This window comes from Vanderwaltozyma polyspora, genomic scaffold (assembly GCF_000150035.1).
Source record: "Vanderwaltozyma polyspora DSM 70294 KpolScaffold1039 genomic scaffold, whole genome shotgun sequence".
NCBI classification, from domain to species: Eukaryota; Fungi; Ascomycota; class Saccharomycetes; order Saccharomycetales; family Saccharomycetaceae; genus Vanderwaltozyma; species Vanderwaltozyma polyspora.
The window spans coordinates 128,252-149,248 of NW_001834681.1; the positions used below are offsets into that span (position 1 = coordinate 128,252).

General features: G+C 33.9%; 9 protein-coding genes and 1 further gene across 9 annotated transcripts, besides 3 other annotated features; 5 read left to right on the plus strand and 5 right to left on the minus strand.

Annotated features, from left to right (window-relative positions):
- Positions 1-1,227: 1,227 nt before the first annotated feature.
- Positions 1,228-3,081, plus strand: SLM2 (phosphatidylinositol 4,5-bisphosphate-binding protein; the record flags this gene model as incomplete). Its single annotated transcript, XM_001646100.1, has 1 exon — positions 1,228-3,081. One exon carries the CDS (start codon positions 1,228-1,230, stop codon positions 3,079-3,081), a length of 1,854 nt encoding a protein of 617 aa, XP_001646150.1.
- Positions 3,082-3,393: 312 nt separating this feature from the next.
- ALG11 (alpha-1,2-mannosyltransferase ALG11) lies at positions 3,394-5,085 on the minus strand (the record flags this gene model as incomplete). Its single annotated transcript, XM_001646101.1, has 1 exon — positions 3,394-5,085. One exon carries the CDS (start codon positions 5,083-5,085, stop codon positions 3,394-3,396), a length of 1,692 nt encoding a protein of 563 aa, XP_001646151.1.
- Positions 5,086-5,562: 477 nt separating this feature from the next.
- Positions 5,563-6,000: a sequence feature (similar to hypothetical protein; correction of possible frameshift sequencing error~similar to Saccharomyces cerevisiae MOB1 (YIL106W)).
- Kpol_1039p44 lies at positions 5,563-6,488 on the minus strand (the record flags this gene model as incomplete).
- Positions 6,004-6,210: a sequence feature (similar to hypothetical protein; correction of possible frameshift sequencing error~similar to Saccharomyces cerevisiae MOB1 (YIL106W)).
- Positions 6,213-6,488: a sequence feature (similar to hypothetical protein; correction of possible frameshift sequencing error~similar to Saccharomyces cerevisiae MOB1 (YIL106W)).
- A 1,093-nt stretch (positions 6,489-7,581) lies between these two features.
- Positions 7,582-10,488, plus strand: FAP1 (Fap1p; the record flags this gene model as incomplete). The annotated part of the gene is made up of 1 exon (XM_001646102.1): positions 7,582-10,488. The coding sequence occupies one exon, from the start codon at positions 7,582-7,584 to the stop codon at positions 10,486-10,488; it is 2,907 nt and encodes a 968-aa protein (XP_001646152.1).
- Positions 10,489-10,673: 185 nt separating this feature from the next.
- Positions 10,674-12,788, minus strand: UTP25 (rRNA-binding ribosome biosynthesis protein UTP25; the record flags this gene model as incomplete). Its single annotated transcript, XM_001646103.1, has 1 exon — positions 10,674-12,788. The coding sequence occupies one exon, from the start codon at positions 12,786-12,788 to the stop codon at positions 10,674-10,676; it is 2,115 nt and encodes a 704-aa protein (XP_001646153.1).
- A 1,459-nt stretch (positions 12,789-14,247) lies between these two features.
- MRPL36 (mitochondrial 54S ribosomal protein bL31m) lies at positions 14,248-14,769 on the plus strand (the record flags this gene model as incomplete). Its single annotated transcript, XM_001646104.1, has 1 exon — positions 14,248-14,769. One exon carries the CDS (start codon positions 14,248-14,250, stop codon positions 14,767-14,769), a length of 522 nt encoding a protein of 173 aa, XP_001646154.1.
- A 309-nt stretch (positions 14,770-15,078) lies between these two features.
- Positions 15,079-15,510, plus strand: DIB1 (U4/U6-U5 snRNP complex subunit DIB1; the record flags this gene model as incomplete). Its single annotated transcript, XM_001646105.1, has 1 exon — positions 15,079-15,510. One exon carries the CDS (start codon positions 15,079-15,081, stop codon positions 15,508-15,510), a length of 432 nt encoding a protein of 143 aa, XP_001646155.1.
- A 483-nt stretch (positions 15,511-15,993) lies between these two features.
- On the plus strand, positions 15,994-17,985 carry Kpol_1039p49 (uncharacterized protein; the record flags this gene model as incomplete). The annotated part of the gene is made up of 1 exon (XM_001646106.1): positions 15,994-17,985. One exon carries the CDS (start codon positions 15,994-15,996, stop codon positions 17,983-17,985), a length of 1,992 nt encoding a protein of 663 aa, XP_001646156.1.
- Positions 17,986-18,203: 218 nt separating this feature from the next.
- MUD1 (Mud1p) lies at positions 18,204-19,196 on the minus strand (the record flags this gene model as incomplete). The annotated part of the gene is made up of 2 exons (XM_001646107.1): positions 18,204-19,071; positions 19,174-19,196. 2 exons carry the CDS (start codon positions 19,194-19,196, stop codon positions 18,204-18,206), a joined length of 891 nt encoding a protein of 296 aa, XP_001646157.1.
- A 350-nt stretch (positions 19,197-19,546) lies between these two features.
- Positions 19,547-20,920, minus strand: Kpol_1039p51 (translation elongation factor EF-1 alpha; the record flags this gene model as incomplete). Its single annotated transcript, XM_001646108.1, has 1 exon — positions 19,547-20,920. The coding sequence occupies one exon, from the start codon at positions 20,918-20,920 to the stop codon at positions 19,547-19,549; it is 1,374 nt and encodes a 457-aa protein (XP_001646158.1).
- Positions 20,921-20,997: the final 77 nt, after the last annotated feature.

The window sequence follows — 20,997 nt, forward strand, 5'->3', positions numbered from 1 at the left end:
GAAACCAGAGTCCAGTGGGAAGTTTTAAAAAAAAGAAGTTGAAAAAGCAAAAAGCCATCGGAATTTCAAGTTGATGTTGATGTTGATGTTGATGTTCCTGTTGTTGTTCTTGTTAAGGCACTGATGTCAATGCAATTAAAAGTGTTACACAAATCTAAACAAGATACTACACTACACATTCAAATATACAAGATTCAACTTGTACCAGTGCTGAAAACAAGAATAGTAGACAAGACACACAATTACCCCTTTGTTCCTTAATTCTTCCCTCATTCTTCTCCATTCTGACCATTATTACAACTCTTTTCTCATTCATAGCTCCAAATGGGTTTCCAGTCCCTTGAGTATCAATCCAAAAGACCCACACCTAACTCTTGAACTATACAATGCCCTCCCCCACTCTTATCACCATCTTAACCTTCACCTTCACCTTCACAAAGATTCTTCTTAGCCTTCATCCCGTCCCCCTCTTAAACCAAACAACAACGAAAACTTCACCAAACTTTTTTGACTTAAAAATTGGGAACTTGAAAGGAATTTTAAAGGATTTATTGTTGAAACAGACCAGATAGACCTTATCCAGTCAGCAAGAGGACGAGGATTAAGGTCAATTCTAGTTTCTGAGCTTTGCTATCCATTGTTTGTTCGTTCGGTGGGTCTTTTTTTTGCTATCAGTACAGTCAGTGGTTGGTTATTTGTTTATTTTATTCTGGTTTATAGGAATAGAGCAAAAAACATATTATAAGAAGAAGAACCTGTTGTCGTTAAAGGTATAAATATTTATATATATTGCGATATATATACATATTTACTTGCTTCGTTCGTTACTTATTGAAGAAAACAAGAATAAGTTGTGGTCGTAACTTTGGAGGGGTTATTTGCTATTAGGAATAGTACGGTTTTTTTAGGTTTGAGTCAAGAGTTATTTTCATATCCTGCTTTCTCTAGACCTTCCCCCCCCTCTCTTCTCTCTCTCTATATATCTTTGGGAAATAGGTATATCATTGTGGTTATTGGTACGTTATTACTGCTTCTTCTCACAAGTGGGTTATAGGAAAACATCAAGAGGATTCTTTTTCAAGTTGTTCATTAATTTGATTTAGGTGTACTCTTTTCGTTTTTTTGATTTATTTATTTTTTTTTTTTCTATAAAAGACTTGGGTTACACAACTTCAGATACTTTCAAGTTCAATCGACTAATAGTGCATTTTCTTATTGTCTCTGAACATGTCGAAACACAACACTATGACATCGACGATGTCTGACATTTTGCCCCAGCAGCAGCGCAATTTGCAGCAATTACAGAATTTGCAGAACAGAACTAGAAGTCTGGGAATAGTGCCAAACGAATTCTCGAATTCTTATTTACAAAAGATACATGAAAAGCAGATGCAGCAGAGTACAAGTCCAATACTTAACAGCGGCCAGCCTGAGTTGAACTTCGTTAACACCGATGCAAGTCAACAAGAAACAATGGTGAACCATAGTCTCACAAATAGTTACAACAATTATTCTTTTCAAAATAACACTAACAATACTATGGGTACCGGTGTAAACCAAGGCGTGGCGACTCCAACTATGAATCCTGCTAGTCATTTACCTTCTTTCCAAGGCAAAACCTCAATTACAAGTGGTACTATAAATCATTCTACATTACATCCTCAAAGATCAAATCAACAGCAAGATCCAAGATCTCCTCTAGTGATACTCATACCGACTTCTTCCCAACCTACAGATATTTTGGCTCAAAGATTCGGTGCCTGGAGAAATGTTATTAAATCTTTGATCACTTATTTATCAGAAATAGCTTCCATCCAGGATGAAATTGTAAGACAACAGTTAAGATTAACGCACTCGATTCAATTCCCATTTTTTTCAATAGAAAATACTTATCAACCTACGGGTTCTGAAGATAAAATGAATCAAAGTTTCTTCTTACCCTTGGGTAACGGTTCAGTACAAGATCTACCAACTATATTAAGTCAATACCATGGTACCCTCGCGTCAAATGCTTCAAAGGCTTCGAAAGAGTTGTCCACTGAAATAATTCCAAGATTAGAAGATTTGAGACGTGATCTATTGGTTAAAATCAAAGAAATTAAGTTTTTGCAATCCGATTTTAAAAATTCTTGTTCAAAAGAATTACAACAAACTAAACAAGATATGAGAAGATTTTTGGATTCCATAGCGGAGGCAAAATTCGGTTCTCCAAAGCAAGATCCGTATTTAACAAAGATTATCCTTGATAAACAGATTAAAAAACAGATTACTGAAGAAAACTTTTTACATGAAGCTTATGATAATTTGGAAAATTCAGCAGCCGAACTGGAAAGAGTTGTTGTAATGGAAATTCAAAATGCGTTAACCATTTATGCAAGATTAATAGGACAACAATCTCAAATTGTATTTGATGTATTGATATCAAAATTAGATATGGGATTCTTCAGTAAAGACCCTCGTTTCGAATGGGATAGTTTCATCGCGAGAGATCCAAATTTCATTCCACCAAACATTCCAACAAGGAAAGTAAGTTCAATTGTTTATAAAAATCAGTTCGATCCATTAACTCATGAAGTAAAAACTGGTTATTTAGAAAAAAGGTCAAAGTTTTTGAAATCCTATTCAAAGGGTTATTATGTATTAACACCAAGCTTCTTGCATGAATTTAAAACTGCTGATAGAAAAAAAGATATAGTGCCAATAATGTCATTATCATTGAGTGATTGTGCAGTGGCAGAACATTCAAAGAAGGGTTCGTCAGATTTTAAATTTATTTTACATTCAAAACAAAACGGTTTAATCAGTCGTGGTCATAATTGGGTATTCAAATCTGATTCTTATGAATCTATGATGCTTTGGTTTACAGCCATAAAGGAATTAACTTCAATGCCTGATATAAATACAAAAGTTAAATATATTACTACAAAATTGAAATTAGATTCAAGTGGAAGACCATTATCTAGAATATCTTCAAATGTCACATTTGAAAATAACCAAGATAAATTGAATGATGAAAATATGGATGACTCAGGTGTGATTCCGGGAATCACTATATCTAGTCCTAGAGCTAGTCGATCATAAGTAAGAGAAGTTTTGATATTATATCTACAGATATTTATTTGCAAACAAGTCATAAGGAAAGTCCCTTGAAGTATCAAAAGCCAAAATAGAGGAAAATAATTAATATTAAAATTTAGATTAAATTACTTACATATAATTTGGTCATTTCATGAAACAATTCTCCAATCATCACATTATTCATCATTCTTTCCTTAAAGAATGTTAAATTCACACATCCTAAATGTGGAATTTAATGTGTGTAAGACTCTCAATGTTATCGGGAGTTTGTTTAATTTTATATACATTTTGTAACACTAGACATCAAAGAGGAAGTTAGATATCTTCCTCTAATACTTCTAATACATATCTAACCCAATCCTTGTCAAATTTAGAATCAGAAAATTTAATTATAGCACAAGCTTTAGCTCTTTTTGAGATATTAAATTTCTCTTCATTTGTTAATTTAGATACCGTATCGAATAAATCCGATAATCTTGGATATGTATTATGAGTTTTAAATGTTTCGTAGTCAGGATCCTCTGGATCTTTAAAGAAAAAACCTGTTAAAGTATCCAGAGAACTTGTCTTTGCTTGTTGATCTAGCTTTAGGTCCCAAGGTACCACAATATCTAATAATGGGCCTGCAGAAGCGTGAACTAATGGAATCAACCCAGCCGCTACATATTCTACTACTGCAATACCAAAATGTTCATTCCACATTGCATTGATACCAAATGAAGAAGTATGCAAATATTTTATAATATCTTCATAAGGGCAATCGGTATGAATTTCAAGTAATGATTTAGGTATTTCCCATTTTTCATAAGCTTCTTTACTAAGAGCTTCGACGTAATCTTTATCAGCTTGAGACCTAGTAGAACCGATGAAAATAAGTTTAGGGATTGTGTCATTTCCAGTGACATTATCTAGCCTCTTCAAATATTCTGAAAATGATTTTATTATTAAATCATGTCTCTTTTCTGGTCTATATTGAGCTAGTACAATAGCATTATTTTCTCTTTTCCATTCAGCTTCATTGAAAATCAATTTTTCTGTTGAACAGGGTGGAAATATTACCCTTGACTTAGAATGTTTCCATATTTTAGTAATATGATTATTAGTCCATGTTGAATTTGTGATTGCAATTTTAACATAGGTTCCTGTAAATTGATACATAAGCATGAAGAGTTTCCAATAAACATATTTCACGCATTGTTTTAATGATAAACCACCAGGAGTCAGTCTTAATTTGTTTAACATATCAGTTGAAATTACAGGGTAATGTGTGTATGTCACGATTGGAACCTCGGTTAGAATACTTACAGCGGGATATCCAAATGGATAACCCATTGTATCACACCAAATATCGGGTTGGCATCTGTAAATTGCTTCTAAACTTAAAATAATTGAGCCTAAAGCTTGACCAATTAGTGTAAGGTGTGGCCAAGTTTTTCCATCTACCAAATAACGATATTTCAAATATACGAATGCAATTCTTGATTCATCTAATCTATAATCAAATTTCTTCTTCACATCTGCCAATATCTTTTTACCAGTAACGCCAAGATCACCAGTGTATATTACTACAACGTTATTGTCATTTCTATTTAAAGTAGTTTCAACAGCTTTCCATAATACTTTTTCACCACCACCACCTGCATTACAATAAGGATGGAAAAATCCATATAAGATTTTTCTATCACCATTCTTCTCCTGCGAATACTTCAAATTTAACATAAAATCATATTTATTATCAATATCATTCTGTGATATTTTCAACTCTGGCTCAATATCAGTACAGTAATCACTTGGATTAGTACTATTTGCAATTAAAATATTTCTAATTGTACCAATGGAAAGAAAGCTCACATGGTTTAACTTTTTACGATCATTAAACTCTAAATCATTTTTCAAATCAGACATATATCTGTGTTTTATCAACCTAAAATGTTTAGGAATCCATCGTAGTGCAAATATGATAATGCCTAACAGCACCAAAATTATTGTAATTGGAATCGGCAACATTGCTTTAAATTTAACAGGAAATTGAAAATATACCACAACTTAAAGTCTAAATTGAGATGCTCGATTGATATATTGCTGTATACATGTATCCATGGAACAATTGCCAACGAATTTAGGTTCCATCTAGTAGGTACAATTTATATCAGTAATCAATATTTTAATATATCATGAAATATTGGATGTGCGGGTAAATAGCATCAGTAAATTACTTAACCATCGTTGGTACCTTAAAGCAAAGAATATAGGACATGGACCTTTAATTGATTAGCTTCTATGTAGTTCATTTGATATATTAATACTCTTGGATAAGTAAATTATCAATTAAAGATTTAATTGAATACTATTTTTTGTCCATTGGTTAATCCAAGAGAATTCTAAAATATGATAAACATGCAAACCAAATCCTTAAAGTACATAATAAGTATTGAAAAATTATCTAATAAAGAAAACGTTAATTTCGATAGTCAGCGGTAAATATTACCTATCCCTTAGTTCAGTGACTAATTCTAATAGTGGACCAAAATCTGCTGGTCTTAATAGTTGAAATTCCTGGACAAATAAACAAAAATGTCTAAAACTTGTGTTCAAGACTGTTTGTAAATTCAACTCTAATATTTCGTTAAAATGGTGACAATAGATGTGTGCATAAACTCTGAACAGTCTTCTTAGAATTGAGATTGCGTTTCTTTCTATAAATTTTGGTGGGAATTGTGCAGATGTACTTGAAGGGAAGATATTTTCATCATCGAATTGATCTTGGCACCATTTCATTAGTGACTCTACATATTTAGGAGCTGAAACTGAGACTGGTGGTTGTCCCTTTTGGAAACTCCATAGATATTCGTATTCATTAGTTGCAATCATTCTTGGACATGTTTGTGGGGAACAGAATTCTGTGATAGTACCATAAAGCATGTTTATCTGGTTGTAGAAATCAACACAGTGGACAGCTAACCATTCATTTTCATCTTCACCTTTTGGTAATTTAACAGCTTGATTTAAAACACCTTCAGAACCTAACGTTATCTCTACAATTTGTTTCAAATCTTGATGTGAAGAAACGGTAGTTCCAACTGGAGGTTGTAGGAATGGTTTTTGATGAGATGGAGTATAATTAAAATCTGTCACCACAGGTTGTTGAGATTTCCCAGGAGTTTGTAAACTTTTTGTAGGAGTAGTAAAACTTTGCAAACTAGAATTCTGTAAATTATCACTGTATAATCCACCTGAATTTGAAAAGGTGGTTTATAGTTGCCTTGCATTCCATTTAAATTAGCACTACTACCATCTTTTGGTGTGTTAGTGCCACTATTGTTAACACCAGAGTTGGTATTCCATTTAAATCCCCTGGTGGAACGTATAGTTTGTCCTGGACTTAGGTGGAAGTTCTGAAGAAAGGACATATTCTCTTTTAATCAATAGCTCAATAGCGATCGTGGATCAACAATAACTTACAAAAGTAATGATGCAGTATAAATAGTACTCTGATACATCACAGATTAAACAAATATCCAAACTTATAAGTGCCTTATTAGTTAAGTTCGTTAATTGATCATTAAAGAGATCTTGAAGTTCTTATTGATTTGTTGACGAATTTCCGTTTTTGGGAGGTTATCAACCTCGTTGCATGTGACAATTTTTTGCATGGCACCCATCAATTAGAATGACATCAAAGGAACTAATATAAAGTTTCTCAAGATGATGCAATTGTACTAATCCTGATGGACCTGAAGTTGATTCCTATTGATTGGCAATATGTCTAACTTATAGGTGATGAAAAACTCCATGAAAATTCGTCAATTTAAGGATATGTGACACCATTTAATGTCTTTACCAGATTATGACAGGGCATTTATATTTTAACTAGAACTATGGTTCTCAGTGATTCAACAAGTTATACTATAGAATATCAAATGGCTTTGGGTTTTTAAGTATTTGGTATTCTTGATGGAAGGAAATGTGAAATTTCTCTACTATTCGCCTTCATTTGGAGTCATTTTAAGAGATGCAAATAGGATGTGTCCCAATAAAGGCATTATGAAATATAACCAACTAACTAATTATTTAAAACAAGTCTCTCTACTAGAACAAGAAATTGGTGGAAAGTTGTCTTTGCGACTTGTGTAGCATTATTATTCACCTTTTACTTCTTCCTTCTATCAACTGAGTGGTAATAGAAACAAGTGATGACTAGTAAGGATAACAAAACCTAAAGCTAATCAATCACACAATGATATCATATTTAGGAGTCAACTATACCCATACAATGGTAAATCCAAAGATCCAACTCGTGATGGGGATGTGATTCTTAGTTGTAACTATTCAGATATACTGTTAGGCACGTGACATGATTTTCACTTCTTCGATATGGATATAAATACTAAATTAATCAAATCGATGAGCCTTTAAAAAGAGTGCTAAATTATCACCTTACATTAGTCATAAAGGTATCATAAAAGGATCCAAATAAGACTGTACTAGTTGCTATTTATTGTCATGACTGAAAATACTTCAGTGGAAGCTTCCTCTGTGGATGAAACATCCCATTTGAAGGGTACTGATCATTTAGTAACAGCTTCTGAAACATCGAACTCTGGATCAGTTTATACATCATCATCCGATGATTGTGATGATGATAATTCTGAGTCTGATTCTGACGATTCTGAATATGAAAGCAGTGATAATGAGGACCTCATGCATTATGAGAGAGCTATAAAAGATATTGCCAAAGGTGATTTCTATACCTGTATGATTTGCACAATTGAACTAGACTCTACTAGTAAAATGTATGCTTGTTCCCATTGTTATAGAGTTTTTGACTACGATTGTATACGAGAATGGGCTGTGAAATCATCTCAAAAATCTTTAGATAAGGTTTGGAAATGTCCCAATTGTAATCATACCTCTAATAAAATACCTCTGCAAAATAGGCCAACTTGTTGGTGTGGTAAAACTGTTAATCCTGATCCAAATCCGTTCTATCCAAATTCATGTGGTCAAACTTGTAATGCAAAAAGTTGTATTCATAGGTGTTCCCACTTCTGTCATTTAGGTCCTCATCCTCAATGTCATAGGACTACAACTATCCATTGTGAATGTGGTAAGCATACAAAGGATGTATTTTGCTATCTTTTAGACCATGGAAAAAATAGGAATAAGAAATTTAACTGTGGAGAAAAATGTAATATGACACTTTCATGTGGTATTCATAAATGTTCTAGAGTATGTCATTCCGGCTCATGTGGTCCATGCCCTGAATTAATTACTAAAAAAGTCAACTGTTACTGTGGTTCAACTACAATGGATAAAATACGTTGTTCCAACGTTAAGATACATGATTCTGGTAAAAAGTCAAAGGATCAAGAAGGAAATACATGGATTGGTGTATTTAAATGTAATAAGATCAGAACTGTTGAATATGCTTGTAAAAACCATAGTTTCTTTGAAACTTGTACGTCACCGCCAACTATTTCTGGTACTAAAATTTGCCCTTATTCTCCAAAGTTACTAAAGACATGTCCTTGTGGTAAAACAAATTTAGATGATTTTGAAAATAAGAGACAGAAGTGTACAGATCCGATTTCGACATGTGAGAATAGATGTGATAAACCTTTGAAATGTGGAAAGCATAAATGTCCATTTACTTGTCATAATGGCCCATGCATGGATCCGTGTACTCAAATTGAGTTAAGAAAATGTAGTTGCAATTATAAAGAGTTCTCAGTGCCTTGTCAATTTCATGAGAAACCACGTTGTAATATGAAATGTGAATCGCTGATGTCCTGTCGCAGGCATAGATGTACTAGAAGATGTTGTTCCGGGAAACCGATGGCAGATAAACGTAAAAAAATGCTGTTTTCGCAAGCTGACCTACTGGATGAATCATTAGTGGAAGCCGAACATATTTGTTTGAAAGACTGTAATTTGAAATTATCATGTGGTATTCATAACTGTACAAGGAAATGTCATGCTGGCAAATGCCCACCATGTTTAGAAAGTGATTCATCAGATTTGGTATGTCCGTGTGGGAAAACTGTTGTTGAAGCACCTGTTAGATGTGGTACAAAACTGCCAGAATGTATCTTCCCATGCATCAAATATATAGAAGGTTCTTATCCTTGTGGTCATAAACCAGGTAATCATTACTGTCATCCTGCCGATATACCTTGTCCACCATGTACCGAAGTTGTATTCAAACCATGTAAATGTGGAAAAGAACAAAAGGCAAAGGCATTATGTTTCCAGGAAACTGCTTCATGTGGGAAATTATGTGAGAAGAAGCTTGATGGATGTCATCACTATTGTCAATTAAAATGTCATTTGCCAGGTGAATGTCAGAAAAAATGTACGCAAATCTGTAATAAGCGAAGGGTAAATTGTTCGCATACATGTGACCAGAAATGTCATGGCGATAGTAACTGTCCAGATATTCCTTGTAAGGTTAAATGTGAAGTATATTGTGGATGTGGTAGAAGAAAAGAATTACTATTATGTGGGGCTACATCGACAACTCAATCGGTTGAACTAACAAAGGTTTTACCATGTGATGATGCATGTTTAAAATACCAAAGATTAGAAGAATTAAGAAATGCATTTGGTATGAAATCTTCCTCAGAAGATCCAGAATCAGAATTGGAGAGACTTAAAAAAATTGTTGAGAAGGTAACCTCATATGAAGAACTTGAATTGCCGTTTAGTGAAACCGTATTATCGGTATATTCTAAGCAAACTAACTGGTGTAATCAAATAGAAGAACTTATTAACAAGTTTGTAAATGATAAGAATAAGCCGAGCTTACATTTTAAACCAATGCCTGCACCTCAGAGGAATTTTATACACGCATTAGTTGAAGCCTACGAAATGTATTCTGAATCACAAGATAGAGAACCAAAGAGATCAGTTTACTTAAAAAAGAACAAATATACCAGAATTCCTAACATTTCTTTAGAAGAAGCGTTGCCTCTATATCAATCTTATAAAAAAATAGAGAAGGAAAGAAAGGTACAAAGTTTTGAATCAAAGAAGAATGTCACATATTTAAACTACCAACCACCAGAAAGGTCATTGACACCTGATGTTAAATATAATGGCTTTTTGATTAAAGGGATCACCTTTGGGACAACAACAGATGATCTCAATACACTCTTTGGTGTTCATTTGAAACCCACCTTAATTAAGGATGCCCAGTATTCAATATTGCCTGATGGTAAGTCGGCTATTGTTTACCCAAAGGATTATCTGACCATATCAGAAAATGTCGAAAGGGACATTGAATCATTGGCTGGTCATTTTGATTATATGACAAAGGAAGCAATGTTGGGTGAGAGTGTAGAAATGTGTAATATAACAGATATATTACAAACTGAATCAGCAGAACCTAGCGAAGAAACTACTACAGTCTAAGCCTAAACCTAGAGTTTTTTATAGAGACGGATTTTTAATTAATAAGTTTAATATTATATATCTGTAAAGTTAAAAAATGCATTATCTATATTAAATATCCTGCTAAAATATTATTTAAATGGGAAAGACTTACTCTGTCTATAGAACTTGACAATAAATTACAAAAAAATTGATCTCCCGACATATTATTTGAAGTCGTAAGATTCATTTTGGCCATGACACAAGATCGCAGCTCTTTTGGAACCTACAATACGTTGTAAAGCCAAACCATCTAACTTGCTGTAAACTGTTCTTATCGTTGAAATATTTATGTCAGATTTGCCTAAGAATGCGTTCTTAGCAGTAAATCTAATCACCTCGTTGTAAAATTCAGGATTAGTTGGTGGCTTGTAAAATATTACACTTTTAATACCTTTCAATTCATAACGTCTATAATGGTGTAATCTCTCAGTATACAACAAAACTTTTGTTCTACCCTGTTGGAACATAGATCTATTTGAATCTAATTGTTTTTGGGTAGAATATTCATTAATTTCACTAAATAAAATAGTTGTTTTTTCCTTCATGTAGTTTCTTAATCTCATATAATCTGTGTATTCTGGGATATAGACAAGTATACCATCTTCATAACCAGTTGATTTAACGATATTTTGCATTACCACACTAGTGAAATATTTAAATCTGTAATCTGATTCATCCACTACGGTACCTCCAACTAAATCAAATCTCTGAAAGATCTGCTTTATTTTTATTCCTAATTGACCAATGCTGGAATCCTCAGAAGAAATAATCTGGTTATTTTTCCATCTACCTGCCATGTTATGGCACTTACCATTGATAATTGCATTGGCAGTTGGAGAAATATACCTAGTAAATAACATTGTTTGTCTTAAAAATTTAGCTTGGTCATTGATATACCACATCCTAATTCTACTGAAATCAGCTTCACGTTGTTGTTGAGGAATTTTATTTATGTGTTCCAAAATTGTGTAAACGTGAGATATGTTTTGGTATTCAATACTATGCAATTGGTCGACGATCATGACTTCGATTGATGACAAGAAATCATCTTGTCTTTTTTTCTTATCTGTGTTTTCTAATATCATTTGGATACCCAATGGAGAGCAAATTATAATGTCAGATTGGTAAAAATTACTATAAAGTTTAATAGCTTTTCTAGTAAACTTCATACCTAAAACGAAGAAATCATTTGTGTTACCCTTGAAAACATGGCGGAATGATTTAGGTTTAGATGTAGGAGGTAAAGAATCATCAAAGAACTGATCTTTAAATTTACCTTTTTTATCAATTTGGTCTAAACCTGATTTTTCAATTATTGTTTCGACAACTTGATAGGCGGTATCTCTAGTAGGGACAACAATTAAAACTTTCGGCCTAGTGAAACCTTGATCCAAACATTCTAAGTCGTCATTTTCCTGTAACCGTTGATTATCCTTCAAAATTTTATCTCTTGTTTTATAGATATGATTTAAAACATGCAAAGAATATAATTCTCTGTATTCTTTTTCATCATTTTCGTAATTTGTATATTCACATAGAACATCTTTATACTGAAACATTGGATCTAATAATTTTTTTTTCAATGGAGTCAAGTTCTCTTTGGAAGAATCCAACAAGTCGTTCTGGATCTTTAATCTTTGCTTGATAAAATATGAATCATATGATGAAGTCAAAACCGGATTGTCTATTGTTTCGTCTTGTTGGGTCAGGAGAAGAGGTTTACCAAAAATAGCTGATTCTTTTTTGTCCAAAGAATATTTCATAGATTTATATTTAATCTGCTTGTCTTTAAAACCAGCTGATATATCATCTACTAGATCTTGTGAAACATCGTTGAAATGTGACTCAAAAGTATCCAATTGATCAGTTGGTTCCTCCTCCTCTTCTTCATCACCCTCATTACTTTCTTCTTCATCATTTTCCTCGTCCTCTTCTTCACTTTCAGAAGCCATACCTTGTTCTATTTCTTCTTGCTCATCGATTTCTTTTACAAAATCTGTAGAGTGAGATTTATGTTTCTTTCTTTCAGGGTGCTCAGAATTCAAAATAGTAAGAAGAGCACCATAAACTTTTTCCTTTCTATCAGAATTTTCAGCCTCAGCTTGAGCGATATCTTCATCATCATCAGAAGAACTCTCTAAAGAATCTTCATTTTCAGATTCGTGAACCACTTGTTGATCGTGTTTGGAATGTTGGGAACGATTAGGACGTCTAATCGACCTTAACTCGGTTCTACCTCTTTTTTTTGGACCTTCTGAAGTCCCAGAATGTCTAGCCATGGTAAGATTCACACTTCTGTTCGATATTTTATACCTTTTTATAAGCTACAGAATCTTGCGATGAGGTAAAATTTTATACTCGATTTCATAAATACTAGATGAATTTTGCCGAAATTGGTCAGATGTAGCGGTTACCCGTCCGACCATTATGCAAATTGTGACATTAATACCAAACGAACAGAAGGAAACCTATATGGATATAAAACAACAATTACAATTAAAATTAAAACTAGTTATTATATTCATTTCTAATCATGAACTAGGGATATCAACCATTTTGATTTATAATTATATTTTGTTTTGTTCTCTTTGGGCAGTTCCTGTGTTTTTTTTTATTAACCTGTTCAAACAAAGAATAATTGGTTGACAATTGACAAAATAATGACGCTAATTCTTATGATTATTCGTAGTTGTATTTTATTTGGGTAATTTAAATGGGGGGTGTTTTCAAATGGCATTTCAAATTATCCTCTAAGAGAGAGAAATGACAATGGATTTCGGAGTATGTGATCTCATAAAGTTGGCTGATATATGTGTTATTGCCCTCAATTGTGTGTGACTCTGAGGATAAGTCAATATAAACTTATTTTGATGGTAACGTTGAAAAGATACAGCAATGATTTGTCTATGAAATCCTGGTTAATTTCAATACATTTCATCAATTTAGATACTTCAATCATTTATGCCTTAGCTGTGGGAATTGCAACCATGTGACCATATCGATCATGTGACTATTTCTCTCTACCTCTCCTACTCACAAAAGTCGTTTCAGCCAGAAAAGGTAGGGTAAACAACAGTCCAAAATTGCAGTCTATCTCTAACCGCTAACCAAGTAGAAATACGATGACTATACACATAAAAGAACGCTGATACAACCAATTACATAGCTTTTCAACTTGGCTTCCCAATTTTTATAACTGGATTTGATTTGATTTAATTTAATTTAAACTTTAGATACCATACAATGTGAGATGAGTAAAAACAGTCCTGGAACAATGACTTCCCTTCCTTTATATACCGCAGTTTTTTGATTTGCAATTCAGTTTCTAGTCTTAAGGGGGGATAACAAGGATAGGCATGAGAATCTAAATAGAGATAGAGATATAAATGAGATGAGGTAGCATTCCTCCACTAGTCGCCAGCTTCACTTCTATTTTATTGCTTCATTGCTGTTTAATGTTACCCTGCTATGACCTTTGAATTACCAAAGTTCAAAATATCACGTGATCTCATATTTACAATCATTCTACACGTAAATGATGAAATTTCAATTAAAGATGGAATTTATTAAAATTGGCAAAGCTCATAAAGACAAAAGAACTGATGGATAAGAAGAGCTTTTTATTGCATTGTGAGCCAACAAAGTAGTAAAAGCAATAAACTGGGTTCAGAAATATACTTATTGTAATACCAATAGTATTCCAACAAGAAAAAAAGGGGGAAAAAAGAATAAGCAAATATGCTAAGAAATTTGATAAGTGTAAGGTTTTCTTCAAACGTAGCTGCTGCATTTAATGCACCTTCTGTTTCATTACCAAGAAGACCAATGAAAAAGATTAGATTAGGTAAATCTAGACCTGCTATCTATCATCAATTTGATGTGTTGGTTGAATTGAGTGATGGTAGTGTTATAAAAAGAAGATCGCAATTCCCAAAAGATGAATACAGATTGATCCAAGATCAAAGAAATAATCCATTATGGAATAAGAGTAGAGATGATTTAGTAATTGTGGATGCTAACTCTGGTGGTAGTTTGGATAGATTTAAAAAGAAATATAGTTCTATCTTTACAGTGGAAAGTACAGAAGCACCAGTGGAGACTAAGAAAGATGTATCTAAAAGTCCTAAAAAAATCGAAGTTAAGGAAGTCAGTGCACAAGAAGATGAATTTGGTGTTGACGATTATTTGTCACTGCTTAACGACGATGAAAGTCAAATCAAGACTGGTAATCTAGCGGTAAAGAAAAGATCTAAAAAATGATAAGTTTAATGACATAAAAAAAATTATCATAACGTAAAATTGTTAGAAACGTTAATTCCCATTTCCCTAATTCCAGTAATTTCCTGGACACATATAAAAACCTCTTTATTTCCTGTATATATTTAAATTTTGATAATAGTATTCATTGTTTACTCTTCATCTTTTATATCTTTGTCATCTTGCTATATCGATTCATAAGTTCCTTATAAGAATTTCAAAAAAATTTGATATTTAAAGTCTAACATAACACTTATTCAAGCAACCCAAAGTTGAAAGAGAACTAACCAAACACATTAGTAACAGTACACTATGGGTAGTGTTTTCTTACCACATTTGCACACAGGATGGCACGTTGACCAATCTATTGTCACTGAGGAAGAAAGGTTGGTCATTATTAGGTTTGGTCACGATTGGGATAAAGATTGTATGTTAATGGATGAGATGTTATATTCGATTGCAGAAAAGGTAAGAAATTTTGCTGCAATTTATGTATGTGATATTGATGAAGTACCTGATTTTAATGAAATGTATGAATTGCAAGACCCAATGACCTTAATGTTCTTTTATAAGAACAAACACATGATGTGTGATTTTGGAACTGGTAATAACAACAAGATGAATTTCACAGTTGATGATGAGCAAGAACTGATAGACATTATTGAAACGATATTCAGAGGTGCAAGAAAGAATAAAGGTTTGGTAATTTCCCCATATGATTATAATTATAAACGTGTAGATTGAACTTAAAGGATCAACAAATAACTATTATTTACTTTTGAGTGTTAATTGTTATTCACAACGTTCCCCTGGGACTATATTCGACATACCAAACAGGGAATTTTCAATTAAAGCTCATCTGAATAAATATTTAGGCAAGAATTAAGTATAATATAACAACATCTCATTGAGATATTACCATTCTTTTAACCTTGGCGTTAGTTTGAAGTCATTGATTGGTATTGGGCATCTCGTTATATTTCAAAAAGAAAAATGTGATCACATGATCGTATGAGTGAAAAAATTTTTGATGAAAAATTGCAGCGATGGCCAACAAGATGATAGAAACTTGTTACCTTTAAGATAAGTTTTACAAATCAGTTAAGCGGGTACGAATCGTATTTTAGGTCACCTACTTATATACTTAATCATTTCACGTTGTGGCTCTCTAGGCTTACGAGACGTTTTTGTTCTACTTTTGCTAAGAAATCGGTAAAGATCTCACCTATGACTGTTGAAGAAATAAATAAGGCTAGATCTGCTGTTGAATTCAACAGAGAGCAATTAGAAAGTGTTCTAAGAGGTAGGTTCTTCTACGCTCCAGCTTTTGATTTGTATGGTGGTGTTTCTGGTTTGTACGATTATGGTCCACCAGGTTGTGCTTTCCAAGCAAATGTCGTTGATATCTGGAGAAAGCACTTCATCTTAGAAGAAGATATGTTAGAAGTTGATTGTACTATGTTGACTCCTCATGAAGTTTTGAAGACTTCTGGCCATGTTGATAAGTTCTCTGATTGGATGTGTAAAGATCCTAAGACTGGTGAAATTTTCAGAGCTGATCATTTAGTTGAAGAAGTATTGGAAGCCCGTTTGAAGGGTGATAAAGAAGCTAGAGGTTTGGTTGAAGATGCCAATGCTGAAGCTAAAGAAGATGCCGACAAGAAGAAGAGAAAGAAGAAGGTCAAGCAAATTAAAGCTGTTAAGTTAGAAGATGAAGTTGCTAAGGAATACGAAGAAGTTTTGGCTAAAATTGATGGTTATTCTGGTGAACAATTGGGTGAATTGATGGTTAAATATAACATCGGTAACCCTGTAACTGGTGATACTTTGGAACCACCAAGAGCATTTAACTTGATGTTTGAAACTGCTATTGGTCCATCCGGTCAACTAAAGGGTTACTTGAGACCAGAAACTGCCCAAGGTCAATTCTTAAACTTTAACAAGTTATTGGAATTTAACAATGGTAAAACTCCATTTGCATCTGCTTCTATTGGTAAATCTTTCAGGAACGAAATTTCTCCAAGAGCTGGTTTATTAAGAGTTCGTGAATTCTTAATGGCTGAAATTGAACATTTCTTGGACCCAGAAGACAAATCCCATCCAAAGTTCGAAGAAGTTAAAGATATTAAGTTGTCTTTCTTACCACGTGAAGTTCAAGAATCTGGTTCAACTGAACCAATTGTGAAGACTATTGGTGAAGCTGTTGAATCTAAAATGGTTGATAACCAAACTTTAGGTTACTTCATAGCTAGAATCTACAAGTTCTTGGTTACTATCGGTGTCGACGAAAGTAAAATGAGATTCCGTCAACACATGGCTAATGAAATGGCTCACTACGCTGCTGATTGTTGGGATGCTGAATTGAAGACCTCTTACGGTTGGATTGAATGTGTTGGTTGTGCTGATAGATCTGCTTATGATTTAACTGTCCACTCTATCAAGACCAAGGAAAAGATGGTTGTTAGACAAAAGTTGGAAACTCCAGTTGAAGTCACTCAGTGGGAAATTGATTTGACCAAGAAATTATTCGGTCCAAAATTCAGAAAAGATGCTCCAAAGGTTGAAGCTTTCTTGTTGGGTATGTCCCAAGAAGAATTGGCTGACAACGCTGAAAAATTAAAGGCTGATAACAAGATTGTATTGAAGGTAGATGGTGTTGAAGGCGATGTTGAATTAGATAGCAACTTCGTTACTATTGAAAAGAGAACTAAGGTTGAACATGTCAGAGAATTTGTTCCAAATGTTATTGAACCATCCTTCGGTATTGGCCGTATCATCTACTCTGTTTTTGAACACTCTTACTGGAACAGACCAGAAGATACTGCTAGATCTGTATTATCATTCCCACCATTAGTTGCTCCAACTAAGGTTTTACTGGTTCCATTATCTAACCACAAGGACTTGGCCCCAATTACCTCTCAAGTCTCTAAGATATTGAGAAAGGAAAAGATTCCATTCAAGGTTGATGACTCTGGTGTCTCTATTGGTAAGAGATACGCCCGTAATGATGAATTGGGTACTCCATTCGGTGTTACCATTGATTTTGACTCTACCAAAGATGGTTCTGTCACTTTAAGAGAAAGAGACTCCACTAAGCAAGTTAGAGGTTCTGTTGAAGATGTGATAAAGGCTATTCGTGATATCACATACAACAATGTCGCCTGGGAAGAAGGTACAAAGAATTTGGTTCCATTTGTTTCTCAAACTGATAACGAATAAGTTACTTTTGATTAAATCAAAATTATTCATAACATAATTAAATAATAAGATATCTTTATAAGCTATTTTCTCAATTTTACGTTTAAGTGTATTATTTAAATAGATCTCTGGGTTATATAATTCAATTTAACGATTACAACAATACAGTTTTATATTTTATATTAAATATTTATGGTTCATTAAAGTTATGCAAGATAAAGATAAATCTATATATGTTCTTATTTTGCAAATGCAATTGATATGGTTTTGTCATGCCAGTTATAACTAGTTCCCAGTTTATTCTTAATTTCAGTTGCATTCTGTATGTTCGAATATTCTATGAATGCTAAGTTACGTACACTCACTAATCTTACTTCTTTCAGGCCAGTTTGTGCAAATAACTCTTTCAACTGTACTTCAGTTGTACCATTGGGTAAATTCTGTACTAATAGGATGTTATTAGCTGGGTTGACACTTAAATCAATAAGTTCCTTCTTAGTAATCTTTGTCTCAAAATCTAATTCCGCTGTTGAAGCTGGTTTGGATTCAACTTCTCCCTTCAACTTTATTTGTTCTTCTTTCACGTTTTCAACAATCTTAGATATTTCTGCTTCTTCTAACCCTTTCTTTCTTAATATTTGTCTTAATCTCCTCAATTTTCTGTTCAATTTCTTTTCGTGTTTAAGATTCTCATCATATTGTAAGATTTTGCTTAACCGTCTGGATTTTAAAGCCTTTTTCAATATGGTATTGCTTCTTAAATGTAAGCCAATTAAAGAATCCTTTTTGGCAAAATCCATTTTAACTACTCTACCACCCACTTTCCACTTTTCACCATATCCATCTAAAAATGCTTTGGCACTATCGTTGCTGTCAAAGGTTATAAAACATTGATTCTTTATATCTTTTTTACTAGAAACTGAAATTGCTACTATACCTAATGATTCATCGATAGGTTCTATCTTGTTGGGTATATTTATAGATATTAATGGAAATGGAAGAGAGGTATTTAACACATATTTATTATTTGGGTTGATATGCTTAAGTATCATCCTTGCATACTGATCCTTACTTTCGGGTCTTGCTGGTGTATTCCATAGGTGTAGTCTGTATATATAAATTAGATGAATAAAATTAACTGTTAGTAAAAATACTTTGAGAAATGCCAATGTTGCTGAATGCAACGAACCTTAATAAAATAATACATGCGTCCTTATGCTAGTTTCTTCCATGCTTGGTTGATTAGCTAGTGGCTTATATTGGAAGGGTTGTTAGTGTCTTCTCCTTTATTAATAGTTATATGACAAGACTTTTCTAAACATCAAGTTATTATCACTTTTTAAATAATCAAATTCGATATCGCTATTATAAAATAAAAAACATGTGGGAGTTATACTATTATTATACTTGTAATATGTGAATGCTATGCAAAAAAACTATTTAACACGAAGAAATAATATAATGATGTTGATTAACCACACTAGATATAAAGACTAATAACTAAATTAAATACATATAGAATACAAAGAAATAAGTTTTTAATAAAAAATTAAATTTATGAAAGACCAGATCAATGAAATTCTTATTTAGTAGCCTTTTGAGCAGCCTTGGTGACCTTACCAGCCTTGTCAGTCTTGACAACAGACTTGATGACACCAACAGCAACGGTTTGTCTCATATCTCTGACAGCGAATCTACCTAATGGTGGGTAGTCAGTGAAAGCTTCAACACACATTGGCTTAGATGGAACGAATTTGACCAAAGCAGCGTCACCAGATTTCAAGAATTTTGGAGAGTCTTCCAATTTCTTACCGGATCTTCTGTCGTTCTTTTCCAATAATTCGTCGAATCTACAAGCAATGTGAGCAGTGTGACAATCCAAGACTGGAGAGTAACCGGCAGAGATTTGACCTGGATGGTTCAAGACAATGACGGTAGCGTTGAAAGATTCAGTAGCCTTTGGTGGATCGTTCTTGGAGTCACCACAGACGTTACCTCTTCTGATTTCCTTAACGGAAACGTTCTTGACGTTGAAACCAACGTTGTCACCTGGCAAACCTTCAGTCAATTGTTCGTGGTGCATTTCGACGGACTTGACTTCAGTGGTAACACCAGCTGGGGCGAAGGTAACAACCATACCTGGCTTGATGACACCGGTTTCGACTCTACCGACTGGCACAGTACCAATACCACCGATCTTGTAGACATCTTGCAATGGCAATCTCAATGGCTTGTCAGTTGGTCTGGATGGTTGGACAATAGCGTCAATGGCTTCCAATAAGGTCTTACCCTTGACGACACCGGCCTTGGTTTCCTTTTCCCAACCCTTGTACCATGGAGCGTTAGTAGTTGGTTCGATCATGTTGTCACCATTCCAACCGGAGATTGGAACGAATGGAACAGTCTTTGGGTTGTAACCAACCTTCTTGATAAAGTTGGCGGTTTCCTTACAGATTTCTTGGAATCTGGATTCGTCCCAGTTAACGGAGTCCATCTTGTTGACAGCAACGATCAATTGCTTAACACCCAAGGTGTAAGCCAACAAAGCGTGTTCTCTGGTTTGACCATCCTTGGAGATACCGGCTTCAAATTCACCGACACCACCAGCGATAATCAAGATAGCACAATCAGCTTGGGAAGTACCAGTGATCATGTTCTTGATGAAATCTCTGTGACCTGGAGCATCGATAACGGTGACTTGGTATTTTGGAGTTTCGAACTTCCACAAAGCGATATCGATGGTGATACCTCTTTCTCTTTCGGCCTTTAACTTATCCAAGACCCAAGCGTACTTGAAAGAACCCTTACCTAATTCGGCGGCTTCCTTTTCGAACTTTTCGATGGTTCTCTTGTCGATACCACCACACTTGTAAATCAAGTGACCGGTAGTAGTAGATTTACCAGAATCGACGTGACCAATAACAACGACGTTAACGTGAGCCTTTTCTTTACCCATTTTGAATGTAGCTTAGATAATTGTGTCTGTTTCCAACAGGAAGAGCAAGAAGTAAAAGAAGAAATAGAAAGAAAGAA